This window comes from Cicer arietinum, chromosome 7, assembly GCF_000331145.2.
Source record: "Cicer arietinum cultivar CDC Frontier isolate Library 1 chromosome 7, Cicar.CDCFrontier_v2.0, whole genome shotgun sequence".
In the NCBI taxonomy this organism is placed as follows: Eukaryota; Viridiplantae; Streptophyta; class Magnoliopsida; order Fabales; family Fabaceae; genus Cicer; species Cicer arietinum.
Genome location: NC_021166.2, coordinates 9524297 through 9544291, shown reverse-complemented (window position 1 = coordinate 9544291; position 19995 = coordinate 9524297). Strand labels below are relative to the sequence as shown.

The window sequence follows — 19995 nt, the reverse complement described above, 5'->3', positions numbered from 1 at the left end:
TCCCTTAACTTAATTTCAGGTAACGTTTTAGTCCTTTATCTTTTTTTTTTTCCCGACTTGGTCCTTTATTTTAATTTTAAGTGACAATTTGATATTTTATGTTTTAAAATTTCAACAATGATATCCTTTTTTATACAAAAATTCAAAAAAAAATTCAATCAAAACTCATAAAATTAATTATATTCTTCAATATAATACAAATTTCATCAAATTCGTAACGCAAATCTTCAAATAAACTCATATTTTCATACTTTATTTGATATTTTTAGGAATAAAGGACTAAATCGGAAAAAAAAAAAAAAGATAAAGGACTAAAACATTACCTGAAATTAAGTTAAGGGACCAAGATGTAATTTAACCTTTTTAAAAAGTTCTCTCTACATTATAGGGCTCATAATAAAAAGAAAATCCAAAATCCATAAACAAAATCAGATTTTAGGAAGAAAAAAAAAAGTATTCAGATTTTTTGACAAGAAAAGAGGGAAGAAAATAGAATTAGATTTTCAATGTTATTTACAAATTTTTATTTTATTTTAATGTTATTGATGTTATTTACATTTTAAATAAAAAAACAATTGTTTTTGAATTTTTTGTGTTTTTTATTAAGGGTTCAATTTTTAAGATGAGAACATGATCTGAAAAATGTTTAAGACGACCTTGTTGGGCCCTTCATTGGTAATGTCTTGTGCAGTTGAACCGAATGCATAGACCGATCTAACATGACTAAATGAATTTTTTGATGGTATGACATTTTTATTCAAATAACCTTTAAACAAGTTTTGACATTATCTATTTCAGAAAAAAAAAAAAAAAATATCTAACATCATTTTGACGTAGTCTATTCATTCCGATATCAAATATACGCAAAATAGAATAAATAAAATTTAATGTATTTAGTATAAATTTTTGACTAAATACAACGACTTTTATTAACATATTTATGTTTATATATGAGACAAAAGGAAGTAGACCATGAATCCCTAATAAATTATTAATGCTAAAATTTTTATCTTTTCTTCCACAAAAATCAATTGTTTACGCTAAGACTCAAATGGTTAATCCAAGGAAGCGAGTGAAAAAATGACATATCATTTGGTTAGGCTCAATTTTGTGAGAATTTTTAAAGTTTTTTTTTTCCTCATTCAAGTATTATCAAAAGCTTTCAAATTTTGTCCAAATTGACTTAATAAATTATTCCATAAAAAATCCTTAATAAATTATTAATGCTAAATTTTCCATCTTTTCTTCCATAGAAATCAACTGCTCATGTTAAGACTTAAAATGTTAATCTAAGAAAGTGAGTGAGAAAATGACATATCATTTGATTGGGTGTGCAAATTTTGAAAGTTTTTTCTCATCCTAAGTGTTTTCAAAAGCCTCCAAATTTTGTCAAGATTGTATTAATAAATTATTCCATAAAAAATCGCTAATAAATTATTAATGCTAAAATTTCCTTTTAATCGTTCATATTAAGACTCAAATCGTCAATCTAAGAAAGCGAGTGAGAAAATGACATATCATTTAATTAGACTCAATCATGTGAGAATTTTAATTTTTTTTCACTGTGTCTTTTCAAAAACCTCCAAATTTTATTCAAATTAATGAATCTCAATATATATTATATAAATTCAAATTGATCAATTTAAATATATATTTTTGTGTATATAAATATATTAAAAGATAAAAGAAGAAATCCTCCGAATGTTAATTCTCAAACCAAAAAACAAACAGTTGAGAAAGGTCCCATCCGTGTGCGACAATAGAATCCAAACCATATGGCTTACAACCAAACTATTACTTCTTATTCTTACTTCAATAAATGAAACCCCATTTTGCTTCCTATCTTAGCTAGATAGACGTGTTTCTTTCATGGTCCCTAATCATGTCATTTTTTCCCCACACCACACCCTAGGAAATATCACTAAGATGAAATTAGGTGTAGTACACTAGTAGTAGTAGTAGCAAGGAGCCAAGGGTGACCTAGTTAGAAGTTCATGATACATAGAAAGAAAAAAGTTTAAGATATGTGGGCCATGTTTGTGTTTGGAGATATTTTCATGAATTTTATCAAACCACGTAATATCTCTGTCCTAAATATAAATATAGTTTTGAATTTTACTTATATTTATCATTAGAGGTAGTACATTGGCAGAGCATGGATAAATTTTCCGAGGAAGCACAATGACAAGTAAGTTTAAGCTAATAGAATGTGTTCATGTTTGAATCTAAGAAAAATTATTTAAAAAAAAAATTGTGAAAAATACAAAATTATCATGATGCAGAAGGAGCTATTTGGCCATTGAAGACGAAGATATCCAAAAAGATATACAACTTTAATAATACTATTTTCTTTAATGTTATTAGAGGTTTTAAGTTTAAATCCGAGACAAGAAATTCAACTTAATATCCATATTTATTAGTTGAGTTAGGATTTAAAAACGTATTCTCTCCAACATTAATAATAAAAAAAAAACTTTTTTTTGACCTAAATTATAAATAAAAGTCAACTAAATTATCCACATCTAATAACATTGTTTCCAAAATATCTTTAAATTATTTGAAGGTTAATAATTGTATTTCTTTTGTTTATAATTGTATTCCAAAATATCTTTATACTACACTTGTCCTTTATTATAAGCTCTTGTTTTTTCCTACTCTTATTAAAAAAAATTGATAGAACAATTAATGTATTTATTTTATGAATTAATGTTTCTAAAATGATTTTTATATTTAATTGTGTTAAATTTGATTTTTTATATTTTAAGATAAATTAATAAAATTAATAAGAGATATATATAAAATAATAATAATAAATACACTTAATAAAATAAAAAATTGTTTATATTTAAGAACACATTTTTTCAAAGTTACTTACAATTTGTAAAAAACTAAGAACACGAATATTATAATTTGTAAAAAAAAAGCACTATATAAAAGTTTATACTTTTATTTATAACTGAGGTGGAAGAGACTATTGTACATTCAATTTAATTTTTTTACATAAAGCTGTCATAGGTCATGGTTAGCTTGGCCCTTTTACGACTATAATTTCCCTCTCATGTGCCCTTATCTATCACATAACTCGTGCCTAGATTCCTAATGAACGCACTTGTCAAATAATTCCAATATAATAAATATCCTTGAAATCCCAGCATCATCACGAGGCTAGGTGTAATCTCAGTGTCAAACCAAAAAACCAAAATTCAATTAATTCATTTTCTACAGTCACGCGACATCACGTGACAGCTTGCATATTTTATACTAATGTTTAAAGTCACATAAAAAAGTAGAATTAAACCTTATTAAGTGAGATTCGAACAAATTTTAAATAAACTTTTTTTCCAAATTTTGGATTCTTAATGGTTTTTTTATTTGAGATTTTTTTTATACTAAATAATATATTAGGAGATTCTTAGGACAAATGGACAGTGTCATAGATCGCATCATATGTGGAAAAATAAAAATAGAAACTGCAGCAGGCTTTGTATTCATGAGAAATAAGAATGCCCTCACGGCTTTAATTTTCAAAATCTGGCTCAGATCTGAATTTAAATATTTAAATTCATGACAGGTTGAATAGAAGCAACATCTGAATTACACAAAACACAATATAGTAAAGAATTTCAAATTTAATTGAGATCAAGACAGAGAGCACAAGAAACTTTATTCCAAAAGTTTCATTTTCCTTTTAATGTTGTGCTGCAAAATCTCAAAATTTTGAAGGGGTAATTTTGATAATAAATTAATGCATGTGACACTTTGTTTACATGTGCCTATCGTAAAAGAAGCAAAACTTTGGTTGAAGAGTGATTCTCAATTGGTCATTTAGGCGTTATGATTTTTATTATCGAGATAACTGCTCTGAAGGATTGAAACAAACTTTGGTTGGAATGTGATTCTTAACCGGTTAATCTGACTTTCTGCAACGCCGACATTGTTTTATGGCATCTTCGTAATAGGTGGACAAATTGCTTGATTTTGACTAGTCATATGTATTTCTATTTTTCTTATATCTACTACATAAAAAACCATTATATTGACGGATTTGTCTCTCATGATTTGACTATTACTAATTTTAAGTGAGGGGCTCTATTCTCTTTTTCATTAAAGATAATTTAAACAAGTGTTGCAAAAGTACTCTAACAGTCTATTGGAAAAAAAAAGCCAAAACTTTCTTCTGATTAATTCACCGCTTTGGCTAACTATTTTGCTAATTGTTATATTTTTTCTTCTGTTATAACTATTTGTAGTTCTAGTTACAGTCGGTGTATCAAAGCTGTGAATATATGTAGAAAAATAGTATGTACTTATGTACCAATTCAGTTCATTAAATCAAAATCATATAAAAAATTGCAATACTTGCTTGCCACAATAATGTTAACTCAAAATAGAAGGGGAGAAAAGAACTATTTTTTGATGAAATGTTTTGTTGGGTAGCTTATGCACAATCTTTAATTTTAAATGATTGATGTGTTAAATTAATTTTACTGATTTAAATTTAAAATAAAGTAACGTGATGAAACTCTTAAGTTAAAGTTAACACAAGTATATTTTATTATTAATTAAACGTATTTAGATCAAAGTGACAAAATGGAGAGTCAGACTCAAAACTAGTTGGCCCTTGGCAGAATGTGTTGTGGTAGCAGACAAAATGCGCCTGCCCATATTTTCAGGACATAATTCATCATATCCATCTCAACTATAATAGAAAATAATATATGAATGAAAGCTTATTAGTTATAATGAATAAAATGAAGATACATCAAAGGATAAAAAGTTGATATTAAAACAAAATTTAGAAAGAAATACACTCACCCACCCGTCTCTGTTGCTCACACTCAAAATTTTAAAAACTGTTATAACCTATTTCTCCCCACCATTGCACTCCACTTGAACATAAACAAATACTTATAAACAACCATATAAAAATTCCGTCTTCCTCCTCACAAACATCATGGTCTAGCTGTTTCTTGGATCCGGAGATTCTGGCTATTTTAATTTCCTCAAAAAAACTCATTCATTTATATATTTTATAAACAAAAAAATGCAGTAACCCAACAAGACATGATTTGGTTCCTTCATGTTGTTCCTCCCTAGGCTCAAATCAATCAAAAAACCTTTTCTTTCATTGGAGTTTGTAGCATAGTTGTAGTAATGCCTGTAAATCCATGGATCCTTTTTTTCTTATCCATTTTCCTTTTATTTCCATACCATTCTTTTCTAACTTTTGCAGTAAACCCACAAGGGGAATCTCTTCTTTCATGGAAGAGAACCTTGAATGGATCCTTGGAGATGTTAAGTAACTGGGACCCAATTGAAGACACACCATGTAGCTGGTTTGGAGTGAGTTGCAACATGAAGAATGAAATAGTACAATTGGATCTAAGGTATGTGGATTTGCTTGGAAAACTTCCAACAAATTTCACCTCATTGCTCTCCTTGACAAGTCTCATCTTAACCGGAACAAACATCACCGGTTCGATCCCCATAGAAATAGGCAATCTTGTTGAACTTGTTTACTTGGACTTGAGTGACAATGCATTGAGTGGTGAAATCCCAAGTGAACTCTGCTTCTTGCCGAAACTCGAGGAACTTCATCTTAACTCCAACGAGCTCGTTGGACCGATACCGATCGCAATTGGGAACCTCACAAAGTTAATAAACAACATGAAGAATCTTCAAGTGATAAGAGCTGGAGGAAACAAGAATCTAGAAGGCCCTTTACCACAGGAAATTGGAAACTGTTCCAATTTAGTCATGTTGGGTTTAGCAGAAACAAGCATCTCAGGTTTCATGCCACCGACACTTGGACTATTAAAGAAGCTTGAAACATTAGCCATATACACTTCTCTTCTCTCTGGTCAAATTCCACCTGAACTAGGCGAATGCACACAGCTTCAAAACATTTACCTTTATGAAAACTCACTCACAGGATCCATTCCAAACAAATTGGGAAACCTTAAGAATCTAAAAAACCTGCTATTGTGGCAGAACAGTTTAGTTGGTACTATTCCCCAAGAGATTGGGAATTGTTACCAGTTAACAGTGATCGACGCGTCGATGAATTCAATAACAGGAAGCATTCCCAAAAGCTTTGGGAATTTAACTTATCTGCAAGAACTTCAATTGAGTGTGAACCAAATTTCTGGCGAGATTCCTGCAGAATTAGGGAACTGTCAACAACTGACTCACGTGGAGCTTGATAACAACCTAATAACAGGAACTATACCTTCCGAATTAGGAAACCTTGGGAATTTAACGTTGTTGTTCTTATGGCATAACAAGTTACAAGGTAATATACCTTCTTCTCTTTCCAATTGTGAAAACCTTGAAGCTATTGATCTGTCACAGAATGCGTTAACGGGTCCCATACCAAAAGGGATTTTCCAGCTTAAGAATCTTAACAAGCTTTTGCTTCTTTCTAATAATCTCTCTGGTAAAATTCCATCTCAGATTGGGAATTGTTCATCTCTTATTCGATTCAGAGCTAATGATAATAACATTACTGGTACTATTCCTTCTCAGATTGGGAATCTCAACAATTTGAATTTCCTTGACCTAGGGAATAACATGATTTCTGGTGTTATCCCTGAGGAGATCTCCGGTTGCCGGAATCTCACTTTCTTGGACTTCCATTCTAATTCTATCGCCGGAAGCTTGCCGGAAAGTTTGAGTCAGCTTGTTTCTCTTCAATTTCTTGATTTTTCTGATAACATGATCGAAGGTGCATTGAGTGCTTCTCTCGGCTCGCTTGCCGCTCTAACTAAACTGGTTCTTCGGAAGAATCGAATCTCCGGTTCAATTCCGAGTAAGCTCGGTTTATGTGAGAAGTTGCAGTTACTTGACTTAAGCAGTAATCGACTCTCCGGTGAAATCCCCGGCAGCATCGGAAACATTCCGGCGCTGGAAATAGCTTTGAATCTGAGCACAAACCAACTCTCCGGCGACATTCCACGTGAGTTTTCGGATTTGACTAAACTCGGAGTTCTTGATCTATCTCACAACGTTCTAACTGGAAACCTAAATTATCTCGCCGGCTTAGAAAATCTCGTGGTCCTCAATATCTCCTACAACAAATTCTCCGGGCGCGTCCCAGACACGCAATTCTTCGCGAAGCTTCCACTAAACGTTCTCGCAGGGAATCCATCGCTCTGCTTCTCCGGCAACCAATGCGCTGGAGAAAGTAGCGAGAAATCTAAACGGCGGGCGAAGGAAGCGCGCGTGGTCATGATTGTTCTCCTGTGCGCCGCGTGCGTTTTACTCATGGCGGCGCTGTACGTTGTCGTCGCAGCAAAGCGACGCGGGGACCATGAAAACGACGTCGAGCATAATGGAAAAGATAGTGACGTGGACATGGTCCCACCTTGGGAAGTGACACTGTACCAGAAGCTCGATTTATCAATCTCTGACGTGGCAAAATGTATCTCTGCTGGTAATATTATCGGGCACGGTCGATCCGGCGTCGTTTATAAGGTGAACATGCCAGCAACGGGATTAACCATCGCAGTTAAAAAGTTTAGATCATCGGAGAAATTCTCAGCTTCCTCTTTTTCGTCTGAGATTGCCACGCTGGCACGAATTCGTCACCGTAACATCGTGCGGTTATTGGGTTGGGGTGCGAACCGGAGGACAAAATTACTGTTTTATGATTATTTACCGAATGGTAATTTGGACACGATGTTACATGAGGGGTGTACAGGATTAGCAGTTGAATGGGAGTCGCGGCTTAAGATAGCACTAGGTGTGGCTGAGGGGTTGGCTTATTTACACCACGATTGCGTTCCTGCTATCTTGCACCGGGATGTTAAGGCGCAGAATATTTTGTTAGGAGATAGATATGAAGCATGTTTGGCTGATTTTGGATTCGCTCGTTTCGTTGAAGAACCTCATGCTTCCTTTTCAATTAATCCTCAGTTTGCGGGTTCTTACGGCTACATTGCTCCCGGTATGCCTAATTTCTTTTCTTTTAATAAAACCCAATTTAGTAACATCAAGTATTTTATGACTTTATTTGGGTAAAAATTCTTGTTTAGACCAACCCTGTGTGTGATAACTAATAGTTAACTGTGATTATAAATTTAATTACTGCATATTTTTGCACGTGTTGTTTTCGTGGTGGCTAAAACGCAGACGTGGGTTCTTTTTTATGCTACAATTTAATTGTAGCTTCTGCATTTCCATTGTGAAATGAAGTCGAAGTTGTAGTGGCCGTGATTTGAACTTGTTTTCAAACATACGCGCTTAGATGAGTAATGTGATTTTGATAAAAATTATCTTCCATGCACTTTGACTAATTTACCGTGAGATGTTAAAAAAAATTAGAGAGAGAAAAATTGCTCTTTTTAAAAGAGAAATTTGATATACAGACAATTCATGATTATAAGATCTTTAAAGTGATGAAATTATAGTTAGAGTTTGGCTGATTGATTGACGGTTTATTGATGTGAATATTATTATTCATGGAGCATATGGGTATGATTGGGGGAAATAGGGACCGTACGGCTATTTCTGTTAAAGGATGACACTGCTTCTTTTGTCGCCTTTTAGTTTTTGGTTTTCTTCTGTACATAACAATTCACAAGTACTTGACCACACGAAGTCACAAATTACCCACATGCATTTGGACAAGAATAATTATAATCAAGACATAATGGTTAGTAGTCCCGGCGGCACAAAAGCCAAAACATCATGAGTGTCATGCATAACTAATACTAGTATTGGACATCCTAGCATACACTTACAGTACTTTACAGACAAGAAACGTGTGTTCCTTTATTACCTATGTGTCTGGAGTATAATCTTGTGTTTGTTGGGAATTTTGCAGAATATGCTTGCATGATTAAAATAACTGAGAAGAGTGATGTATACAGCTTTGGTGTGGTCCTACTAGAGATAATAACAGGGAAAAGACCTGTTGATCCATTATTCCCAGATGGACATGTTATTCAATGGGTTAGGGAGCATTTAAAGAGCAAGAAGGACCCAATTGAGGTTCTTGATTCCAAGCTTCAAGGTCATCCAGACACACAAATACAAGAGATGTTACAAGCACTTGGTATCTCTTTATTGTGTACTAGTAATCGCGCCGAGGATCGTCCCACCATGAAAGACGTTGCAGCATTATTGAGAGAAATTCGACACGACACTACATCCGGTGCTGAGCCCCTCAAGCCCAAAAGATCTGAAGCTTCGTCCTTTTCGTCGTCTTCTGTGACCCCGGCTCAGTTGTTGCTCCTCCAGTCAAATTCATCACATTCCTCATCCATTGCTTATTCCTCTTCCTCAGCTGCAGCAGCATACCACTCACCAAGGAACCAATCATGAATCTCAAGATTAATTGAAGATATTGATTGCTGTGTTTCAGAGCATAGATAAGATCTTGTTTAGATTTATATGGATTGATTAGTTTTATTAGTTGCAATAGTTAACATTAGTGTAATCTGAGCATTGTAAATGTGCTCTGCATATTCTAATCGATGAAGATAAGGCAAAGTTAGTTGAGTGTACAGCAGTTTAGTTAATTGACATAATTCTATTTCTTTTATTTACTTTTTTTTGGATTAACTACAATTTTTTTATTCACAACACTTGAACTTGAGATCTCCTTTAAAGGGTCCAAAATTTATTTTTGGATTAGTCACAATTTTTTTCATCTACGAGACTTGAACACGAAACTTAAGTTCAGACATCTGATATAGTTTTTTCGGACTATGTTGGATTGAGTTAAGTTATTTCATTCACAATATTTTTTATTCCACAAAAATTTAACATGAAAATTAGCTTAAGATGTACAAGATGATTGATGAGGCTTATATATATATATAGTACATAAAACACAGGGAAGCTTTCTATTAGAAGTTGCTACAATCCATTCTTAAAAAGAGGGCAATAAGTGAGTGGTGTTAATGAGAATGCCATAGAGTAAAATTAGGAGATGTCAGGTTGAGCTGGAGCCCTCTTTAGCTTCCTTTATGATTGTTGCTAACTACAGAAAAATAAATGAGTTGGCCTGTCTTCATAATTCAACTACTAACTCTATAGCTAGGTCCACACCATGTGATGTAGGAGCATTCTACATTCAAGTCCAGAACACTTATGGTCAAGCAAATAATCTCAAGTAGTATATACTTTCAGCATATAAGCCATAGTAGTACATTACAGCCTATAACAACTCACTTTTGCTTTGAATGGTTATTAATAACCAAATGCAAATGGTTGTGTTACATTTCTTCCTATCTTTTAGCTTTCAAAGAGGTTTTTCCAATTATGTATTGCTTAGTATTATGGTGTACGACTTAGGTGCAATATTTTCAAATGGTACAGACAATTTTTTTCCCTGACTCTCAGGTGGCATGTTAATGGCTCTAACAAAATGCACATGTATTAGAGATTATTTAGTAGTACATACAGACTCTTGGTGGTTTGGCATGGCCCCTTCTTCCAGATATGAGGTCTATCATCTATTACTTTACAAAGAAAGTGAACAAGTTATGTCAGTATCCATCATATAAAGAAAAAGAAAATGATAGATTATCAAAGTTATATAATTCTTTTAGTTATTATAACAGTCATGAAAACTAGACAAAAAAACCAAAATACAATTTTAAGCATAGCTTGCATACCATCATTTTCATAAAATTGGTGTGTCCATCTCTGTATCTAAAAGCTCATGATTATGTAATAGACTTGCATATATATATATATATATATATATATATATATATATATATATTTATTTTTTTCTTTCTAATTTTGGGACTTATTTCAATTATATTCTCTTTTTTTTTAACAAAAAAAATCCAAAATATTCTTCTTTAAAATTAATATACTAAAATGTCCTATTTTTTTTAAGGCATAAGACGGAGATGCGATCATGTATTATCCTAATTTTTTTTTTCTTGTAAGAGATTAGAATGCGGCAATTTGACATTTTATTATTTTTTAATTTATTAAATAAATAAAGCAATAGATAGTTGTATCGGGATGTGAATAGAGAGAAATTTACATATTCGCATCATAACTTCCTAAAAGCATAAAAAAAATAGGACACTTCGGTACATAAATTTTAAAATAGGATATTTTATAACTTTCTTTTTTCAAAAAAAAGGTATAATTAAAAAAAATCTACTTTTACTTGGGTTTAGGAAATTTTTTATGTTCACTATATGAATAGAGTTGTCAATAAAACCTCAAATTTCAAGTCCCTCTTAAAAAATTCTCTATTAATCCCTTTAATATTAGTTCTTTTATTGAAATAATTTTTTAAAGTTTCAATCTATTATTTATTATTTTTTATGGACGTAGGTGGGTCCAATGTTTTATTAACCTTTTTTTTAAATTTATTTTTTTCAAAAAAATATCAAAAAATATTTCTCAAAAAATCGAAAAAAGAAAATTTAAATCACTTTCTTCTAAAAAAATTTCAATTTTTTTTTAGATAAAAAAATAATCAAAATTCTTTTATGGAAAAATTTTGAAGAAAAAAAAAACATTTGGAAAAAGTAAGAAAACTAAATAAGTTACTGGGTCATCTGTCATATAGGTTGATAATTCTTTTCTATGCGTAATATTTTAAAATTTATGGTTACCTTTCAAAGGTGTCATTATTCATTTAATAAATCTGAGGGATGCATACATTTAGGAAGGAGAGTGGTAATTGTGCAATCCTATTGATGATCATTTGAAAATGGACTCTCTATGATTGGTTTCTTCGAGTAGCTTTTTTCCTTGATAATTTCATGGCTTCAGTGTAAAAAGTAGCACGTACAAATTAAAATCCAGTTAATTTAACCATAGAAAATAGCACATGCATGTACAAATTAGTCTTTGAAATTACTAGTGTGATTGATTTCAGTTCGGAAGGATTAATGGATTGGCTCAAAATTGAAATCATATCAAACTAAAATCCAAACACAATATTGATTATTTATGGACTTATTTGAGGATCATACTTGTTTAACAATGACATACATGAGAAAGAGAAAGAAAAGAGACAATCACTCTAAGGTTTCATAATATATAATGAATCAAACTTAAGTTAATAGAGTTACAATGAGTATATATACAATAGAATAGAAATGTCTAAAATACCCTTATTACTAATATATAATAACATTATCTAACATCTCCCCTCAAACTCATGGTGCATTAACATGGAACATCGAGAGTTTGTCAACTAAAAACGAAAATATTTAATGAAATGCATCTTTGTGAACAAATCAACATTCTGTAAAGAAGAAGAGACAAGTGGTAGAGTAATGGTTTCATGCTGAAGATGATGATGAGTAAGATGACAATCAATCTCAATGTATTTAGTGCATTCATGAAAACCGAGTTATGAGCAATTTGAATAGCACTCTTGTTATCGCAGTGCATTGGAGTTGGCTCAGAAAGAGAGATACTCATATCAGACAAAAGTCAACGCAACCAAATTATTTCAGCAGTAGTGGATGTCATAGCACAATACTCAGTTTATGTAGAAGAGCGAGAGACGATGTCTTGTTTCTTACTCTTCCAAGAAATAAGGGAGTCTCCAATAAAGATATAAAACCATGTAGTGGATTTACAATATGTAGTGTCACCAGTCCATTCAACATCAGAATAATCACGTAAATCCAATGAGGATGACGATGGAAAGAGAATACTTTGAAATTGAGTTCCTCGAAGATAACGAAGAATACGAAGAACTGTTGCCCAGTGTACTGTAGTGGGAGAAACAACAAACTGACTAACAGCATGGACAACATAAGCAATGTCATGTCTATTAATCTTAAGATGCACTAAACTGGCAACCAAAGTACGACACAAAGTGGGATATGGTAATGGAACACCATTTGAGGGAGTATATTTCACATTCAACTCAAGAGAAGTATTTGTTGCTCTAGTATCAGAAAGACGAGTCTGGTCAAGAATGTTGGCAGTGTACTTAGATTGAGAAAGAAGGTAGCCTCTAGGAGAGTAGGAAACTTCAATCCCCAAGAAATAGCGAAAAGTTCTCAAGTCCTTCATCTCAAACTGTTTGGCTAACTGCAATTCCAACACATTGATTCCACTAACATCATCACCTATAATAATAATATCATCAACATACAAATAAAATATAATGCGGCCATAAGTGATGGACATTATAAACAATGCATAATCATGTTCACTAGAGCGGAAACCAATAGAAGTGATCACATTAGAGAATTTCTCAAACCAAGCTCGATGAGCTTGTTTAAGACCATATAGAGCATTTTTTAACTTACATACTTCCTCTTGATTATGAGAAACTCCTTGTGGAGGGGCCATATAGACTTCTTCATTAACTCACTATTTAAAAAGACATTTTTTACATCCTTTTGAGAAATATGTCACTGACGAATAGATGCAACTTCAATAAGAGTACGAATAATGGTCATCTTGGCTACATGAGCAAAAGTTTCTTCATAATCCATACCATATTATTGAGAGAATCCATTAGCAACAAAATATGCTTTGTAGCGCTCCACTAACTCATCATACTTAGTTTTGATCTTGTATACTCAACGAGATCCAGTAGCATGTTTCCCAGGAGGAAGAGATACTAATTCCCAAGTATCAGTTTTGTGCAATGCAGAGAGTTCTTCTGCCATAGCCTGTTGTCAAAGAGGATCAAGAACAACCTCTTTACAGAAAGATGGCTTAGCCAAATTGTGAATAGAGGTTAAGAAAGAAGTAAATGAAGCAGAGTAAGTGGAATAGACAAAATCAGATAACTGAGTAGACTTACGTTGATGTGAGGGGTAACGAGGAGGATCAACAATTGCAGGAGGTGGTTGGATAAGAGGGATATCATCATGTGGAGTAGTAGTATTTGTCCTGCAATTCTCAAATATTACAATCACTAGAAGCATTATCATTATGATCAAACAAATCAATATGGGCTAGTACAAAAATCTTAGTAATATGAGAATTAGAGGAAACAGAGTAAAAAGGGATGTGCTCAAGAAAAATAACATTATGAGAAACATAAAGTTTTCTTGCATGAGAATCATAACAACGATAACCCTTTTGACCATCCCCATAACCAAGAAAAACACACATGGTTGACCAAGAAGACAACTTATTCCGCTCTACTTGAGGGCAAAGAACAAAACAAGTATAACCAAATACTTTCAAAGAATAATAATCAGGGATAAAAGCATACAATTTTTCAAAGGGAGACAAACCTGATATGACAGAGGATGAAATTCTATTAATAGCATGAACAACAGTAAGAACTGCTTCTCCCCAAAACTCATTAGAAACTAAAGTAGACAACAAAAGGGAACGAACATTGTCTATAATATGACGGTGTTTCCTTTCAGCAACTCTATTTTGTTGAGGAGTATCAGTACATGATGTCTGGTGGAGGGTGTCATCATCAAACAAGTAATTCAGAGAATTTATTAGAGGTATATTCACCATCTAAATCACAACAAAAGCACTTTATACACATCATTATGTTGAGTTTTGACCATAGCACGAAATATATGATAAATGTCAAAAAACTCATACCGATTTTTCATAAGATAAACCCAACAATAACGAGTGTAATCATCAATAAACGAAACATAATATATAGATCCACCTTTGGTGAGAGCCGGTGATGGATCCCAAACATCATAGTGAACTAAATCAAAAGGCGGATATGAAACGAAAATACTTTTACTAAACAGTAAAGTTGGAAATTTAACATGTTTACAACCACAACAATCTGAAATATCAATGGTTTGTAACTTTCCTAAAGCTCCAGTAGAAGCCAAATATTTTAATCTGGAGGCATAAACATGTCCAAGGCGAGAATGTCAAAAATAAAAACTAGAAGACAGATAATTCATGTGAAAACTAGATAATAAGTTTGCAGTAGTTGTTGAGGTTGCAGTATCTGAGACTTGCAGGTTATTCAAAACATAAAATCCTCCATGTATATGGTTTGTCCCAATCAGCCTCCCATAATGTGGATCTTGCACACAACAAGAAGTGGAAGAAAATATAACTGAATAATTGAAATCACATATTTGACTAAAAGAATCAAGACTCCAAGTAAGATTAGGAATATAATAAACATCATAAAAAGACAAGTTATGTGTGGAGACAGAATCAATGCCTACTAGTGGCATATAAGTGTCATTTGCAGTCATAACCGACAAAGACGAGGCATAATTCACAGACACAAAATTTTTATCATCATATGTCATATGATAAGATGCTCTATAATCAAGAATCCATATGGAAGTAGATATACCTGACATACTAGAGGAGTTCAAACCTTTAGAAAAGGTGACAAGCGTGACACGTGATTGAGTGGCAAGAAGTTTTTGAAGTTGTTCTACGATATCAAATATTTGGGAAACAATCTCAGATGAGTATACAGAACCAGAACTAGAGCCAATAGTAGGAGGAACAGAAGCAACAACATTGGACGATAACCCCATAAAATTCTTCTTATGTGTTCCCCCAATTTTGGACAATGTGTTTTCCAATGATCTTTTTATTTGCAAAATGCACATTCATCATTACCAAGCTCAACCCTTCCTTAAAATTTTCCTTTTTGAATAGGAGCAACAAAAACAGATGGAGAAGTTGAAAGAATTCCCTTATCTGACACATCAGAATGAGCTTTAAGTCTGATTTCTTCTGCCAACAATTCACTAACTACTGATTCAACATTAGAAAGAGGGGAACGATGCAAAATAACCCCACGAACGCCCGTATGCTTTGACAACTTTCAACTTCTGTGATTCCATAAGAGTCAGTTGATCCCACAAATTAGTCATTACCGAATAGAATTCTTGAATGGTCACATTGTTATGCTTAAGGGCTCTTATATCACTTTTCAATTGATAACGTTTTGCAAAGTTAGACTGATCATACAAATATTTCAAGTGATCCAAAATCTCTTTAGCAATATCATATTTTGCTAGTTGCACTCCTATAGACAACTCAATAGAATTATTATTCCAAGTAAGACTTTTTGAATTACTAACATTCCGTGTTTTCAGATCTTTTGCATATTTAGTTTCATCCCTTTTATCTTAGGCTTAACAAAAGTTCCATCAACAAAATCTCACATATCTTTTCTAATAAATAAAAAAAAAAAAATTATACATAATTCTAATAAGAATAATTTTGTCCATTTAGGTGAATACTAACAGCTTGAAGAGAGTCATCCTTAACACCAACCATGACAAATAATGACAAGAAAATACAACAAATACAATCACTGAGACAAAATAAATTATAGATAACATGTTAATAGCATAGTCAACAAAGAACAAAACAAAATCACGCCGGAAACAAAAGGACAAAACCACGCCGGAAAAAAAAAAAAAAAAAAGAATCACGCCGAATATAGAAGAGCAGAATCGTGCCGAAAATAGAGCGACATAATCACACAGGAAACGAAGGAAGCAAATCGGTACCGGTTGCAAAACGAGTCACACAGAAAAGCTTTTTGATATCATGTTAACAATGACATACATGGAAAAAAGGAAGAAAAGAGATAACCACTCTAGAATTTCATAACATAGAATGAACCAAACTTAAATTAATAGAGTTACAATGAGTATATATATATAAGAGAATATAAATATCTAAAATACCCTTATTACTAATACATAATAACATTATCTTACAAGGATATACTACATTTCAAAGCCTTACATTTGGACAGAGTAACTTTAAATTTAAGTTTATTATTTTAAATTATAAAATAAAAATTAAAGTATGTTTTCTAATCACCATATCCTGACTGAGACCGCTGTAAATACCAGAAAGCCCACTGTAGTAAATCCAATTTCGTTACTTGAATAAAAGGAAGATAAAAGCATGGTCAGTGATGATTTTCTATGTGGGTTGAGTGTGAGAAATCATTCTTGTCTGGGTTGAAATTTGATGTGGCTAATCTCAACGAACTACAGCCCGTGACACGAAGGTGGTAATTTATGTTTAAAACGTTGAAACTACCTTAATAAAACTGTAAAAATTTAAAAGAATTTTTTTTTACCGAAATTTTCATTTATCATGAAATTTCCGGTAGTTATAAATGAAAGAATTTTTTTACTGGAAATTTTAGGATGAATGAAATTTCCGGCAGTGAAATTTCCGGTAGTTGTAAATGAATGTTTTTTACCGATGAAATTTCCGGTAGTTATAAATGAAAAAAATTGTTTACCGGAAATTTCAGAATGAATGAAATTTCCGGTAGTTATAAATGAAAGAATTTTTTTACCAAAAATTTTAGGATGAATGAAATTTCCGCCAGTTATAAGTGAAATTTCCGGTAGTTGTAAATGAATGTTTTTTACCGATGAAATTTCGGGTAGTTATAAATGAAAAAAATTGTTTACCGGAAATTTCATAATGAAATTTCCGGTAGTTATAAATGAAAGAATTTTTTTACCGGAAATTTTAGAATGAATGAAATTTCTGGTAGTTATAAAAGAAATTTTAGAATGAATGAAATTTCTAACAGTTATCATTATTATTATTATTATTATTATTATTATTATTATTATTATTATTATTATTATTAATTTTTATTTATAAAAAAAAGTTATTATAATATAACAAGTTGTTTGTTTTGACTCATCTATTTAACCGTATTTTTTTCTCTAATTTAATGTATTTTATTTTATTTTAATAATAGAATTTTGATTTTTTAATTATTTTTAATTTATTTAAAAAATCAAAATACTATTAATAAAAAAATTTAAATTGAAGAAAAAAAAATACATCCTAATATTTTGCCACAAACAAAACGTGTCCCTAATATGTTAATATAATTAAAAAATAATAATAAAAATATTTAAAAAATATATAAAGTTTTAATAATATAATTTACTTTACTTTATTATTATTATTATTATTATTATTATTATTATTAATTTTATTATTATTATTAATATAATTTATTTTATTAATTAATTTATAAATAATATTTGGTATTTTAAAATATTATAATTATTTTTGTTTTACTAATAAACAATTTTGTAATTATAAAAATGAGAAGAAAAAAAATTTGTAAGCCTTAATACATGATGGCATCGTGGGGGAAATTTCAAATTTCCGGGTGGTACTCCCGGAAATTTCAAAAATGAAATTTCCGGTATTCATTTATAACAAAATTTCATTCATTCTGAAATTTCCGGTAAACAACATTCTTTCATTTATAACTACCGGAAATTTCATTCATAATGAAATTTCCGGTAAAAAAAATTCTTTTAAATTTTAACAGTTTTATCAAGGGTAGTTTGGGCATTTAAAAATAAAATTTTTAAATAAGGGGTATAGGATTAATTGAGGAGGTACAAAAGCCAACTTTCAATGATTCGTCATGTATGCAAAAGATGGGCTAACCCTCCCTGTAGTTAGACCCATACACAAGGCCCAAATATCAAAATACACGAGACAAATCTTCATATGTACACGTTTAATTTGATTAATATAAATATGTAAAATACAATTTTAAACTAACCACTTCGGACAAAACTTAAAAGTTTTTGAGAAAATTTAAAGTGAAAAAAGAAATTTACTTTACAATAATAATCACCATTTGAACTTAATAAAAAGTACTTTTTTTCGTGTAAAAAAAATACTCTTTCTAATATACCCAATTGAACATGACTTAATCTTTATTTATTTTTTCAAACATATGTTCGGCAAGGACCGAGATATAAATATTAAGTTTGATTCAGTTTTTAAAAGAAAAAAAAATAGAACCATTAATAAAATAGTGAATTTGGTTTGACTAAAAAAAATAATAAGTTTGATTAAATTTATATACTTATTTAAAAAATATGTAAAACGATTAGCTTTTTTCAAAGACTATAATTTTTTTCTTTTATAAAATAATTATATATTGTCACTCTTGAGTTAATATGGGGATTTATTTTAATTGTATCTCCTTTTAAAAAAAATATATTTTTAATATACCTTAATTTTAAATTAATATACGAATTTTTTTTTATTTTTTTATTTTAAGAGATTGTATCTCCAAGATGCGATTAGGTGAAATAATTTTTTTTGTCTCTTTCAAGAGGTTGCATCCTAAAGATCCTAAGGATGCTACCATATATTGATTTATGGGGAAGTTGTATTTACCTTCCCTGAAGTCATCTTAAATGAAAGTAACACCCCCTAGTTTTGAAAAACACTCACCCCTATGCCAACTAAGAAATTTGTGGGTAATATTTGTTTTCTATCATTCTTTCAACTTTATTTGTCATTTATCAAAAAGACACTACAATACATACTTCACTTGTGCTACTAAGAACATAATCATACATTTCAAAGTTGTAAATATCATATGTATTGTTGTATCTTTATAATTAAAGCGAAAACTCTAATTGTGTCATATAGTAATTGACATGAATGAATATAAGAGTGACAAAAAAAATGTTGGATGCAATTTTTTTTTAGTGAGTATAAGAGAGATGTGTGTGTTTTCAAAACTAGTGGGGGTGTTAGTGTCATAAGGTGACATTAGGGAAGGTAAATGCAATTTTTTCTTGATTTATTTATTTTTTAACAAATAAAAAATAATAAAAAATAAATTATAATAATAAAATCAAACAAATTTTATTAATAAAAAAATCAAATTGAAAAAAAAAAATCAAAGTTAACATTGTTGAGTAGATGTGTTAGCAACGTGTATTATGTGTGTGATATATTTCACAAGATTTTGCGAGAGAATTTAAGGATAACACATTGAAGAAAAAAGTTGTTTATGTGTGTAATAATTTCATTCTTACTTTATAATTATTGTAATTTTCAATTATTTTTCTACAAAATTTGACATATTTTTTCTTGTGACAATAAAGATTTCTCAATTAATGAGTGATGCTATAAATTGGCCAAACAACATATGGCGAGAAAATTGAATTAAAGTGCTTAATGAAGGTAGTCATTTGGGTCACGTGACAATCAACCTTGTTAAATCAATCAATTGAGTATTAAAAGACACGCACAATCTTTCAATCACTACTTTGGTAA

At 31.1% G+C, this 19995-nt stretch overlaps 1 protein-coding gene across 1 annotated transcript; it reads left to right on the top strand.

Moving 5' to 3' along the window:
• Window positions 1-4760: 4760 nt before the first annotated feature.
• On the top strand, window positions 4761-9548 carry LOC101502179 (uncharacterized). Its single transcript, XM_004508833.4, has 2 exons — window positions 4761-7945; window positions 8825-9548. The coding sequence occupies exons 1-2, from the start codon at window positions 5155-5157 to the stop codon at window positions 9322-9324; spliced, it is 3291 nt and encodes a 1096-aa protein (XP_004508890.2). The 5' UTR covers window positions 4761-5154; the 3' UTR covers window positions 9325-9548.
• The last annotated feature ends 10447 nt before the right edge of the window (window positions 9549-19995 follow it).